The 15,532-nt window shown below is 37.7% G+C and overlaps 1 protein-coding gene across 1 annotated transcript in view; it reads left to right on the forward strand.

Annotated features, from left to right (window-relative positions):
* The window catches only part of LOC128689691 (calcitonin gene-related peptide type 1 receptor), a gene marked incomplete at its 3' end in the record, with an annotated part of 38,947 nt that extends 26,199 nt beyond the window's left edge, over positions 1 to 12,748 (forward strand). The window contains 3 exon segments of the mRNA XM_070081391.1: positions 5,881 to 6,012; positions 6,693 to 6,734; positions 12,665 to 12,748. Coding sequence (XP_069937492.1) covers positions 5,881 to 6,012; positions 6,693 to 6,734; positions 12,665 to 12,748 — 258 coding nt within the window.
* Positions 12,749 to 15,532: the final 2,784 nt, after the last annotated feature.

The following is a 15,532-nucleotide window of genomic DNA, read 5'->3' on the forward strand; positions in this document are numbered from 1 at the left end:
GGTCCACAACACCCACACACTTCTCCCACAAGGTCAGTGCTACATCTACATAGGCAAACCGGTCCACCCACAGATTTTAACACTCTCCTCTGTCTTAAAACAAAATTACTTCCCGTTTCCCCTGGCAATGTATATCTCCGCCCGATTTTTATCCCTTCTCAGTGAAACTTATAATAATTCTCCCACATAACCGTCTCATTAGATACCCATTATATAAGTTAAGGATTCTTCCAACCTCCCAGCACTGCTTGATGACTACCTGATCAACAGTACTTTTGCTACAGTGGCTTGCAGCCTAATTAGTCACCACGAAAGGAGGCGCTGACCAGGGAAGTGGAAACTATCGAACTTAAGCTAAATGACTCTTACAGGAACCAGGAGAGGCAGGAGGAGCTTAAAGCTATTAGTGAAGTTGAAAGAAATTCAAAATATTTCTTTTCATATGCCAAAAAACAAGGCAAATACCACATCTAATATCGGGCCCTTACTCAGACAGGATGGGACTTATACAGATGACAACAAGGAAATGAGTGAAATATTGAAATCCCAGTACGACTCTGTGTTTAGTGAACCACTAATCGGTCTGAGGATCGACGACCCAAATGATTTCTTCATGAATGAGCCTCAAAACTCCATAAATGTATGCCAGATTTCCGACATTACCCTAACTCCGATAGATTTCGAAAAAGCCATTGACAACATGCCTATGCACTCAGCCCCGGGCCCAGACTCATGGAACTCTGTTTTCATTAAGAACTGCAAGAAACCCCTCTCGCGTGCCCTAAGTACACTATGGAGGAGGAGCTTGGACATGGGTGAAATTCCACAGTCACTTAAAACAACGGATATAGCCCCACTCCATAAAGGTGGCAGCAAAGCATTAGCTAAGAACTATAGACCAATAGCTCTGACGTCCCACATCATAAAAATCTTTGAAAGAGTGCTAAGAAGCAGGATTGCAAATCACCTGGATTCCCAAAATCTGCACAATCCAGAGCAACATGGGTTCAGGGCAGGTCGCTCCTGCCTCTCACAACTACTGGATCACTATGACATGGCCTTGGATGCACTGGAAGAAAATCAGAATGCAGATGTAATATACACAGACTTTGCAAAAGCATTTGACAAATGCGATCATGGCGTAATAGCCCATAAAATACGTGGTAAAGGAATAACTGGGAAAGTGGGGAGATGGATCTTCAACTTCCTAACAAATCGAACACAAAGAGTAGTGGTCAACAGAGTTAAATCGGAGGCTGCCATAGTGAAGAGCCCTGTTCCACAAGGCACAGTACTCGCCCCCATCTTATTCCTTATCCTCATATCAGACATAAACAGAGATATACACCACAGCACCGTATCATCCTTTGCGGATGATACTAGGATCTGCATGAGGCTGTCATCTGCTGAGGACGCGGTTAACCTCCAAGAAGATATAAACAAAGTTTTCCAGTGGGCAACTGTAAACAATATGATGTTCAATGAGGACAAATTCCAACTACTCCGTTATGGAAAACTGGAGGAGATAATAACTAGAACAGAGTACACTACTGACTCTGGCCATACAATAGAGCGGAAAAATAATGTAAGGGACCTGGGAGTAGTAATGTCTGAGGATCTCACTTTCAAGGATCACAACACGTGCCACGATCGCACGTGCAAAGAAAATGATAGGATGGATAATGAGAACTTTCAAAACGAGAGATGCCAAGCCCATGATGATCCTTTTCAAATCACTTGTTCTCTCTAGGCTGGAATACTGCTGTACATTAACATCTCCATTCAAAGCAGGTGAAATCGCAGATCTAGAGAGTGTACAGAGATCCTTTACTGCACGTATAAGTTCTGTCAACCACCTTAATTACTGGGAACGCTTGGAAGCACTTGACTTGTACTCGTTGGAACGCAGGAGGGAGAGATATATCATAATCTACACTTGGAAAATCTTGGAAGGAATGGTCCCAAATCTGCACACAGAAATCACTCCCTACGAAAATAAAAGACTGGGCAGGCGATGCAAAATGCCCCCAATAAAAAGTAGGGGCGCCATTGGTACACTAAGGGAAAACACCATAAGTGTCCGGGGCCCAAAACTGTTCAACAGCCTCCCATCAAGCATTAGGGGAATTGCCAATAAACCCCTGGCTGCCTTCAAGAGAGAGCTGGACAGATACCTAAAGTCAGTGCCGGATCAGCCGGGCTGTGGCTCGTACGTTGGACTGCGTGCCGCCAGCAGTAACAGCCTAGTTGATCAGGCCTTGATCCATCGGGAGGCCTGGTCATGGACCGGGCCGCGGGGGCGTTGATTCCCGGAATAACCTCCAGGTAACCTCCAGGTAACAACCTGGCTGATCTGGTACTTGTCGCAGGGAGGGACATCAGTGATCTGCACTTATCTGGTTGGATGATTGGTTTACTAGTTTTAATGACTGTAAATCACATGAGTGTCAATATGGATGCTTGCAGTCTTTACACCACTTAGGTCAATGATACTTTGACCACTAAAATGGAAATTAACGTAAACAAATACACACAAAAACACAAACATACACACACACACACACATTTATATATATTATATATATATATATTATATATATATATATATATATATATATATATATATATATATATATATATATATATATATATATATTATATATATATATGTGTGTGTGTGTGTGTATATATATATATATATATATATATACATATATATATATACATCTATATATATATATACATATATATATATATATATATATATATATACATATATATATATACATGTATATATATATATACATATATATATATACATGTATATATATATACATATATATATATACATCTATATATATATATAAATATATATATATATATATATATATAAACATGTCGCAGGTATTTGTCTTAAATATTCCATGGAGTATGAACATAGGAATTATCCAATAGTTATCAAAAACCTATGAAACAGATCAAGTTCATAAAAGTGGCAGTAAATAGTTGCAAAAACTAGTGCAAAAGTTTATGAGACATGATACCCAGGCGTGGTCCGGGACCAAGCAGAGAGGACAGCGACCCCTGTAATATACAGGCAACCTTCACTTGTATATAACCAAACTTGTAACGTGGTAATGACCACGACACAGCAGTATTCAGTAATTTACATGATCAGATCTTCAAGTGTAACTGGACAATAAAGCTTATAGTATGTTGTTTTGAGAGTAGTTTTTTATAGGTCTTGGAAATGAAAATGCAAAGAGAGAGAGAGAGAGAGAGAGAGAGAGAGAGAGAGAGAGAGAGAGAGAGAGAGAGTAAACTTTTCCGTAATAATAAAAAGTGTTGCTTCATTTAATATTACAATATGATGTTTTTTCTCTTTCACTTAATACAGCAAACAAAATAAATGCAGGGCTTACCACTGTAATTATATTATGTTATTGAAAAACTGGTTTTCATTATGAATTCACGTGATGTTTAATTAATTGACTTTTACAGATCTACCTCATGCAACAACTGTAATGAATCCCTAGCGTCTCTCTCTCTCTCTCTCTCTCTCTCTCTCTCTCTCTCTCTCTCCCTCTATCTCACGAGAAACTGTTTCAAGTGCTTGATGAGCACATAACTCCCAACAATGGAATAAAACTGCGAGTTAGAAAACACAATATGAACGTATGCAATGTTTTCATTTTTTAGCAAACAAAACCAAGGCACAATGAAACAAACCTCCCACTAAAGTGGTGAGCACAAACACAATATAATCTTCTAAGAGCCAGTTGAAGAAGCACTTTGCAAGTCAAGGAGTCAACAGATGCAACGCTGAGGAAAACCCAAACCAATGAATTTCACGATGATCAGTTGACAACGAACCAACCAAGTTAAGAAATAGTAGCAGCGGTAGAAGCATGTAGTTGTTATTGATGGGTGAATTGAAGGCTACTAGAGGCAGAGTCACTGGCAGACACGGATCTGTGAGTGCCACTGGAGTATTAGGAGCACTAATTAATTACAGACAACTGTAGCCCATCCCTTCCATTCAAAAAATGAGATACGTCAAAATAAAGCTTCAAATCGCTGTGAATCGTCTATGCAATAAAAAAGCATTGTAGCATATTTTTCTTATTTTTTTTTTAATTTCACGTTTTTTTTTAAATCATTTGAAGTGTACAATAAAACCTAACAGATTTCCATCCCTTCTGTAAATTCCATTCCATTTTTATAATACGTTTTAGTGTGTTTCCCCTCCCCCCCCCCCTTCCCTGTTTTCATGATGGCAGTTGCAGGAAGGATTGAGAGTTTTATTACTCTGTTTAAATCCTAAAAGTTTTCAGCAATGTTTGTAGTTTTTCTCCTCCAGGTCTGTACTCTAACTCCGATTTTCCATCTGGCTACCCGATCTACGTGGCACTTGCTCGAATTTTTCATTCATGTCCCACTTTTGTCAGGAGTGTGTTAGGACTGTGGTAGGAGTGTGTTAGGAGTGTGTTAGCTATTTTGTGTAGTAGGAGTGATGTGTGTGTGTGTGTGTGTACTCACCTAGTTGTGTTCACCTAGTTGTGGTGGCTGGGGTCGAGTCACAGCTCCTGGTCCTGCCTCTTCAACTGGCCGCTACTCAGTCACTCTTTCCGCTCAGTGAGCTTGATCATACCTCTTCTTAAAAGCTACGTATGGATCATGCCTCCATCTACATCACTACCCAGGCTATTCCACTTCCTGACAACTCTGTGACTGAAGAAATACTTTCTAACATCCCTGTGATTCATCTGAGTCTTCAGCTTCCAACTGTGAACCCTTGTTGCCGTGTCCCGTCTCTGGAACATCCTGTCTCTGTCCACCTTGTCTATACCTCTCAGTATTTTATGTCGTTATCATATCATCCCTATCTCTCCTGTCTTCCAGTGTCGTCAGGTCGATTTCCCTTAACCACTCCTCCTAGGACATACCCCTTAGTTCCTGGACTAGTCTTGTTGCAAACCTTTGCACCTTCTCTAGTTTTCCTTGGCTACGGGAGGGTTCCAAACTGGCGCTCTGTGTGTGTGTGTGTGTGTGTGTGTGTGTGTGTGTGTGTGTGTGTGTGTGTGTGTGTGTGTGTGTGTGTGTTCGTGTGTTTGTGTAAAAATAATCATACAGCATCAACGACGAAAAATGAAAGAGGGAGTCAGAATTAACTGAAATCCAGAGAAATGAGCACTACAAGACTGACGAATGTAATTTAATTAAGCTAAAGCAAACAGACAACGAAAGGCATCAGATTCAACTCTCCCCATGCATTTCCACAAGAAAATTAAAAGATTCCACAATATTTCATATTTACAAAGACAGTCTACCCTCCTGCTCATTCTCCCCTTCAAGTTCAATTATATACAAACCACTTCCACCGACAGGTGCGATATATATCAGTGAACTTGCTGACTTTTGCACAATGCGATATATATCTATGGACGTGTTGACTTTTCCAAACAGTGTCATTTCATATCGCACCACAATGCTGTTGCTCTGTGCTATTTTACATTACACCTACACCATTCCCACAACAGTGCTTGGTCACAAGAACAACAGCATGAGCAGCGGTGCCTAGCAACGGAAACAGTAATAACAGTAAGAGCACCAGTTCCTGACAAGATATAATGGTATGAACAACAGTTAGAGCAATGATGCCTAACAACAACAGGAGGAACGCAAGAGAAACACTGCAGGCAAAAAAAATGACAAGAGCAACAGTGCATTACAACAGTAACAAAAGTAATGACAACAGTAAGAGGAATAGCAACAGCAAGAGTGCCACATCCGATAACAGAAAGCAGCTTTAGCTGATAGCGAAACAACCGAACTTGACAAGAGAAATGGCAGGTAATGGCATGGTACCATGTCTTGCAGGCGGTGCGAGCAACACTCATCCTCATTCCTCTGCTGGGTCTACACTACATCCTCATCCCGTTCAGGCCACCGAAGGGATCTCCTGGCGAGGGCGTGTACCTCGTAGTGTCTGCTGTTGCAGCCTCCTTCCAAGTAAGTAGATTTTTCCCATCTCAGGGTTTAGCTAATTTTTTTCCTTTCCGGGCATGTCGATTTCCATTCTAAGTAGGTCGTTTTCGGTTCTAAATAAGTCTTTTTTTCCCTTCCAAGCAAATCGTCTTCCCATCCAAGTAAGTCAGTTTCACTTCCCGATAAGTCGTTTTCCCGCTAAAGCTATTAATTTTCCAACACAAAGGAGCTGCTTTCCAGCCATGTTAGACGTTTCAGCATTCAAGTTAGTTATTTTTCATCAAAATGAGTCGTTTCTTTCATCCAAATGAGCCCTCTTCTTACCCAAAGGAATCTTCCTACGTGAAGAATTTATCTTCCTAAGCAAATAAACAACTTTACTATGCAACTGAAAAAAAAAGACTGGATATGAATCGCTTTCCCACTCCAGTAAATTGCTTTCCTACTTGCAAAGAATTATAAATTTCTTAAATAATATTGTAGGCCAGCAGATACAGAGTTCTTGAAATAACCATGTAACTGATCTCAAATTCTGTACCTAAACTGTTTAACTAAATCCAGATCATATGATTGAACCCCAAACCGTGTGACTGAGCTCAAATGAATTGGAACAGAGGACTGAATCACAAGAAACAGTAATCATTGCTTCTCAGTTCTAAGATTTAGTATTAAAGTTTAACTGAGTTGCTCTTGACTTTTTCCAGGGTCTTGGAGTGTCCCTTCTCTTCTGCTTCTTCAACGGAGAGGTAATGTATCCCTTTTTCAGTACATCTGGCAGTATCACACATACGTAGAGTGCAACTTGTATGATGTATCACATGCTCAATGTATCAAGCGTCATGTATCACCCATTGACTGCATTTGGCATGATGTGTTACCTATTAAGTGCTTCAGGTTTCGTTTTTTAAAGGACTGTGTTTTTTTGTTTTTTGGGCATGACAATATGCTATAAAATGCTTAATTGATTTATAGTAATGTGAGTTTGGAAGATATAGGCATGCAGTTTTTGGAATGAGAAAGCATTACATAGTTTTCACCAAGTTGCAAAAACTGGGTCTAGTATGACGGCCTTCAACACAAAACCATTAAATGTCTCATAATCCGGAAGAAAATAAAAACGCTTAAGAACAAACTTTCATTGAAACAGCGTTTCTCTCTGTGTAGAGCTGTGTCAAGTCAACACCTGATACAGTTCTATGCCGGGCGAAACGTTTATTCCCAAAAAAGCTAACTTGACGAAGCTTCAAAAAAGCAAAACGTTGTTTCAATGAAGTTCTGTACAAAACAAAACGCTTTCCCAATAAAGGCTTGTTTTTGTCTTTCTATTATCGGCAGCACTCTACTTGCATTCCTAAATCCTTTTCCTTAAGTTACTTCCTGACTTTAGGTTAACTCCTGACTTTAAGTTACCTCAAGACCTTAAAACATTCCCTGAAGTAATTGGAAAGTGTTTTCCTAAACAGTTGTTTCCTGCTGGTTCCTCAAGATCCCTTCAGGAGAAAACTGGTGATATAAAAGTGGAAAGAATACTAATACAGTGCAAGAAAACAAGTCCTGAACCGGACTCTTTACCCTCCCATCCCACTAATGAATCCCAACTAAGTGAGCAGAGTTAGGAGACAGACGATCAAGTCTCCACCATTCTTTGTGCTGGAAATAGAGGCACAAATTTCGTGTAATAAGATCCTTTAATGGTAACGTTTCTCCCGCTCAGTGGGCTTTTAGAAGTGACTTGAAAATGCCCAGCGCGTGGGCAAAATGTTGTCATTTAAGGATCTCATTACACTGCTCGTATTTTGTACCGCTTCTCTCCGCTCTTTGTGCTGAAAGAAAAAAAAATTATTTTTTTATCTTACATAAATATGTATTAATGAATACATTTACTTCTAAGTATTTTCATTAGCAATTGATGTTAATATGTGGCGACTGCTCCTCAGGTCGCGTTCGTTCTCTGTTTAGCAAAACTTTTCATACATAATCTCACCTGATAATATCCATGCCCATAACGGAAAGTAATTTATTATCTATGAATGTCTAACATTTCTCATACCGTTGTTACTGGACTTATATCTGATCAAGTTCTTGTTGGATGTATAGCTGGTGGATTATACACAAAATAACTCGATTTTTTGCTTGTAATTAATACTAACACAGCAAGATCTGCTGGCTTATATATAGTGTTAGAGTGTTAAAACCTTCTGAGTGAGATCCTTCTGATTATTGTTGTCATTATTATTATTATTATTATTATTATTATTATTATTATTATTATTATTATTATTATTATTATTATTATTATTATTATTATTGTTGTTTTTATTATTATTATTATTATTATTATTATTATTATTATTATTATTATTATTATTATTATTATTATTATTATTATTATTGTTGTTTTTATTATTATTATTATTATTATTATTATTATTATTGTTTTTGCTATTATTATTATTGTTGGTGTTATTATTATTATTATTATTATTATTATTATTATTATTATTATTATTATTATTATTATTATTGAGATGCGACTCCCTGCCAATAAAATTCGGTGAACACACACACACACACACACACACACACACACACACACACACACACACACACACACACACACACACACACACACACACACACACACACAAACACACACACACACAAACTAAATTAGCTTAATCAGGATTAGAATCTTTTATTTTACTTCAGTACTTCAAACTTTGCTTATAGGATTAGATTCATATATCTATCTCTGTAATGCTTTGCTATAAATTTTTTTCAATCTTTTTTAAATTTTATTTCATATTCACTTGTACTACAATCAGGTCTCCAGTGACCTGAGAGGAAGTGTGGCTGTGTGAGTAGCTTGTCCGTCTCCTCCATCATGCACACAAAGAGTGGACGGAGGATCGAGTCTCCAACACTCTAGGTGTTGAAGGCAATCGCCAGCAGCCTGACTGTCTAGAGATCGAGTCACAATTAACGGATGGAGGATCGAGCCTCCAACACTCACTGCATTGAGTGACCCTCATACTTTTACTCCTCGGTTAAACATAAATAATAATAGTTATAATAATCCCATGAACACTTGGCAGTAAGTCCATAAAAGCAAAACAACTACGTCTAATAGTTAAAAATACTTTCACGTCTCTGTTTTACATTTCTCCAATCGAAAAAATGTCATCTCTTCAACTATTAAAACCCTTATCAATAATCACTTATTACAAATGTTCCTTTCAACATCACCCTTTCCTCTGTATCTTTCCAGGTGGAAGCAACATTACTGTCAGGGATGGTCACTCTTTTCTAGTGCTCCATAGCAGTTCTTCATTACCTCCAAGTTTACAAAGGGAAGGGGGGAAGCCGTGAACTCATTAAAATTCACATGTATGTTCTCTTTCTCTTACTCTCAGTATCTAGGCAGTGGCTAAACTTTTAAAATGCACACAATATGTCTCTTCTTTCTGAAGTGAAAGATGTTATTGTCGTTTTCTTTCTGGTTTGCTTACTTTTCTCGCATTTATTGACTTGGCCTCTAGGACTAGCTTGGAGGAGAAGCATTAGAACTGCTTGACTCTCTCAACTGGAAGAGGAGCATCTCTCTCTCTCTCTCTCTCTCTCTCTCTCTCTCTCTCTCTCTCTCTCTCTCTCTCTCTCTCTCATGCATATGTCTCCCTCCCTGCTTACTTCACGTTCATCCACAAACAACTAATTCCTAGCATATAAAAGGAGATATATCCTTGTAATGCTACTGACAAACAGCCTAACAAATATTCCCAACCACACAAATGACTCCTGCTTACTTAACTTTAAGGCTCATCCTTCATATTAAAATTAAAGATTAGTCCAACACATTTTTGTTCTCGTTAGATAGGCGAAGCTGGAGATGGTGAGAGTAAACAATATTTATAGTTCACACATGGAAGTTTTCTGGTCGTTTGCCTCAGTCTGAGAGACTGTTGGACGGTGTCGATGAATACATTGCAGCATATTTGGAAGAAATGACAATCTTGCAGAATAAGCTTTTATTGTGGCAACGTTTCGCTCTCTGTAAAGCTTTATGTTTCTTTGACATGATACAGCTTTACACAGAGCGTGTCTTTTCTTTAATACTGAGTACAGGACGACACATGTATCCAGCTTATGCTGCCTTTTGCAGGTCAAGGGTCATGCAAGACAGCAAAGCCACTCTCTCTCTCTCTCTCTCTCTCTCTCTCTCTCTCTCTCTCTCTCTCTCTCTCTCTCTCTCTCTCTCTCTCTCTCTCTCTCCTCTCTCTTCATAAAAACATTTTCATTATTTAGGAAGTAAATGGAAGTACATGTGACAAGGCGGGTAACAGGAACCCGTATAATCCATGCTGATTTTCTTTGACCATATCAGCATCAATACTCAATAAAAAACTACATGCTCCTTTCATATTCAGTGGTAAAATACACGTTGTGCCAGGACACAGAAGTTGTCCTGGCCACAAGTGAGACTTTTCCCACTTCGACCTGGTGGGACTTCGACGTTCGCTAATATCAGGTCGTCAGTCTTAATGAGGGAACTTCTTCTCTGTGTCAATACTTATGAACCTCCTTGCTTGCTCTCCTGTAGAGATAATTACCTACCTAGTTACCTGCATTGTTTCCTTACGTATCTACCTACGTATCAACCTTTTTAGGTATAAAAAAATTATGTATCAACTTCCCTATGTACGAGGCTACCGCCGTATTAATCTATGTATCAAGCAGCCAAACTACGTATAAAGCTACATATGTATCAACCTATGTATCAATCTACGTATCAAGCTATATTATATATTACAATTATATTAATGTAAAATGCAGTATCGCAAGATTATACCAGATGAACTTCTAATTCTTTGCTGGGAGTAACACACCTGTCAGGGTATTTACCTTGTGTAAATAAAGCTAATGATTTTGGAATCTAATTAAATCTTTTAATGGGAAAAGTAAACAGACACAAAAATAATTATATTTTGTAAAGATTTCTAAACCTTGATAGTACTGAAACTACTGCACACATCAGGTTGCTATATACTTTTCTTAACAGAAATACCCAAATGCAAACTATGGTAAATTATTTATAAGTGAAAAGTTGAATTAATTTTTCATTATTATTAAGCTTCAGGTTCTATATGAGTAGAGATTCCAACAATCTAAGGCAAAGGGCTCTTTATCCAAGAAATTGGAGGTACACTTTTCGTCCTTAGATCAAACGTAACTACCTTCCATTATTCATTCATTATGTTTTACCTATAGTTTCAGTATTTCCCCATAAATCTAATCGTAATGATTGTCTCTGCTCTGTTATTTGCCTTATATATGTAGGAACTAATCTCTAATCTATCTCTCATATTCGATAGAAGTTAGTCTCTCTCTTTTATCACTCGCCTTAGATTCAAGCTGGTCTCTAGTGTATCCTACACCTTAAATAAAAATTAGTCTATATTCTGTCACTTATCTTTGAAATAAACTAATCTCTGTTCTTTTCTTTAGTTGGAACTAGTCTTTTCTCTGCTCCTTAATATATATAGGAACTACAGCAACTTCTACCCGTTATCGCTGATGGCAACGATGGCTTATCGTATCTCACATCTCATATGAGCTAGTCTGTTCTGTCTTATGTCATATAGGAACTAGTCTTTTCCCTATCTTAACATTAGATAGGAATTAGTAGCTTCTCTTGGATAAACATTACAGTAGCATCTTTGCCTCACCCCATTGTCTCAAACAAAAGTGACACGCTCCCCCATTCACTGTATCACATGGTAAAGACGGCAAAGGTAGGACAAAGAAGCTTACGGCAAAACAAGATTTTATTACGCAATGTTTCCCTTTACAAGTCAGCTTTATCAATTTTAGTGAAAGCTCTCCCTTGAGTGAAACGTTGTGTAATAAAGTCTCGCTCTGCTGTAAGTGTCTTTATTACTCTAGTCGTCGATTACTCTGCTTGCCACTATTTAACCTTACAAATATTCGCAAAGAAGCAGAACTCAGTTTGCCAAAGAATATTTCTGAGTTAGAAAAATGCTAACCAAAGTATTACTTACTCTAAATTTGTATTTTACTTATTTTTGGATTACTATTTTTTTTAGTTAGTCTGTGTGAATATATTAAAATTATCGTTATTATCAACTTTGTGTTGCTGTATCATAGGTTAAGATTTGATGTTGCATGCCATATAATATATAATTTCAGTTGTTGTACATTATTTCACATTCAGGGTCTTTAAAAAGAATTTTGGAAATGGCATTTGCAAAGTGTGAAAAATCTGTTAATAACTGCAGCTTTAACATTCAGTAATGGATATTCACTGAGATCAGTTAGAGATTTACTCTGACAAGTTAACCTCATAAGCTGCATAAGTTAACCTCTCATATCGTAATAGAGAATATACACAGATAAGTGTGTGTATCTCTCAGTATACACTGAGAATTTACTCTAATTACTATTTTATTCTGTAAATTATTAAAGGTATTAGTAAACAGGTGAAGTGCAGCCTTACCTTCCCCCCCCCCTCCGTGCATTTGACATGATTTAACCCTAAAAACCTAATTTACTTATCACCGCAAAATTTCCATTTTAGATTTGCTTTTCTTCCAGTCTGTGTTACCTCTTTATTTTCGGTAAAAAATATTCATCTTTACATCTCACTTTTGCTCCTTGACAGGTACTGGGCATCTTCAAGAAAAAATGGAGCCAACACAAACTGATGCGAGGCGGACCTAACTCCTACGCTGCCACCACCTTCTCGGTAAGGAGGAAGGAAGACCCAAGGAACACCCAGCAACCTGAGACCCACAGACTCACTCAATATGACAGAGACTTTGACGAACACGGTGACGAGGAGTTATGACGCAATGCCCAGACGTGGGTGTAGGAATTATTCTCTCCGCGTCACACAGCTTGCAACCTTAATCAGAAGCACCAGAAAATAAATAACATAGCAACCCAACTATCTTTGACAGAAGGGTGTCACGCACACACACACACACACACAAACACTCACACACTCACACACACACACACTCACACACACACACACACACACACATACATACACACACACACACACACACACACACACACACACACACACACACACACACACATACACACACACACACACACACACACACACACACACACACACACACACACACACAAACACACACACACACCGGGGCCGTGTTTAAAGTATGATTGAGAATAAAAAGGAGTTGAAGATAAAATAAGAAATAGAAGTGGGTAGTTTCTCTGATAAAATAACATTCGAAAAATGAAGATATTAATGCGAAATAAGGAATAGTTAGACTACACAGGAGAAAAAACAACATTTAGAGGAATTGCGCTGTTAGTTGCTGCAACTAACATCTGGCTCTCAAACAGTACACGACCTAGACAAGGCAGGAAGGGCATCAAGAATAATACACACTACCACAACAAAACTAATTATCAATTTGGCATCAGTCATGCCCCCCAACCTCACTGGGGGCCATGAACTTGGGGCATAATTCCAGGATACATTAAGAAGCTCCCTATCCCAGCATGTCATGGAATCAACGAGATTACACCTTGCATTCACCATGTATACCTCAGATGTAAAACAGGTTACAACGTCTCCCAGAGACCAGTAGACCTAATCACAGACTGCACTGTATATTCACAGCCAAACCAGCGGCGTAAAATAATGACATTTGAAACCGACATTAAATAAATTAAAGCCAACTGGTTAAAAAAGACATTGCAGAGAGATGAAATCACGATAGTAAGATTCATATTCACCCATAGAGAAACAAACAAATAAATATATATACCCACAATTCAACACCAGAAGTAAAAAAAAAATGGAAGAAATGGAAAAATGGAAAAGGAACCAAACACCAATAAACAGAAAGACCATGGACACACATTTTTCACATTCAAGTTGAAAGAGATTGTTGACTCTGCTAGTATCTGAATAAAATGTTCTCTGACATACACTACTGATAAGCTGAAGTCAGCCATCACTTATGTCTCAGTCATTCGTGCACAAAACTGTATATACACATTAATTAGGAGTATTAAGTAAGCAAATAAAAAAGAAACTCTAATATGCATATAGGATGAACATAGGAAAATAAGGAGAGTTGGCATCTTTAAAGTTTCTTATAGATCAGTTTCAGAATCGATTAATGAAACAAGCAGATCATGACAGATAAGACAATAAATAGGAACTTATGCAATCAGTGTATGAAAAAATGCTTTCAATTATGTTAAATAAAGTGCAAATTAATATTTATATTCAAAGAGAATATTTTATTTGTTTTTCCATAAGTCATGTCAATGCTTATTATATAGGTTAGTCGAGGCCTTCTACTTGCACAATAATGGGCGTGTCTGAAGTATTGTCTTTGCGCCATAGTGAGCATTTGAAAATGAATGTTATAGTACTATAGTGGACTTCTCTAAATCATGGTTATTTCATCATAGAGAGAATGTCTAGATACATATTATGGCAACATAATGAACATCTCCACCATGCACCCCTTGCCAAGTATAATACTACGACACAAACAACTCAAAAACATTTGTATATTTAAGCAGCCAGTGGTGCTTTGAACTATGAAATAGTCAACAAGCTTCGAGCAATTCTAATTTTGGTCTTGGCCAGAATAATGTCTCTAAACTCACAATGTAAAGACTCAGAACTGTTATAAACATAGCAGATAAGTTCACAAATATTAAGAACAAGCAAATCAGGCTGTGAAGAATTCGAAATCATTAATGTCTGTTGTCCTCATCAACAACACACACTATGTTATATACTAAGTGTACTCGGCTACAACATCTGATGGAAGCATTTATAGTCTCATATGGAAGCATTGATATTCTCACCAGTGACACAAGCCATGATACACTTAGGCTTCACACTCACGAGTACACATGTACACAGTTAACATCTATTTCACTGATTAACCTTCTGCCTGCTGCAACTTTACGTCGAGAATAATGTTGCAACACTTGGAAAATTTCTAAATATAAATAACAAACAACCCTGGCAGCTGTGAGCGTGTTAGATAGGAGCGAATGGGGACAAACGGTTTTTAGGACTTGACGTGCTGTTGGAGTGTAAGCAAGGTAACATTTATGAAGGGATTCAGGGAAACCGGCAGGCCGGACTTGATTCCTGGAGATGGGAAGTACAGTGCCTGCACTCTGAAGGAGGGGTGTTAATGTTGCAGTTTTATAACTGTAGTGTAAACATGCCTCTGGCAAGACCGTGATGGAGTGAACGATGATTTTTTTTTCTGACCGCCCTACCTTGGTGGGGGGCGGCTGATGTGTTAAATATATATATATATATATATATATATATATATATATATATATACATATATATATATATATATATATATATATATATATATATATATATATATATATATATATATATATATATATATATATATATATATATATATATATATATATATATATCGTGCCGAATATGTAAAACTGGTCAATTAGCAAGAACTCATTTAAAATTAAGTATTTT

The sequence above is a fragment of the Cherax quadricarinatus genome, unplaced genomic scaffold (genome assembly GCF_038502225.1).
Source record: "Cherax quadricarinatus isolate ZL_2023a unplaced genomic scaffold, ASM3850222v1 Contig2547, whole genome shotgun sequence".
NCBI classification, from domain to species: Eukaryota; Metazoa; Arthropoda; class Malacostraca; order Decapoda; family Parastacidae; genus Cherax; species Cherax quadricarinatus.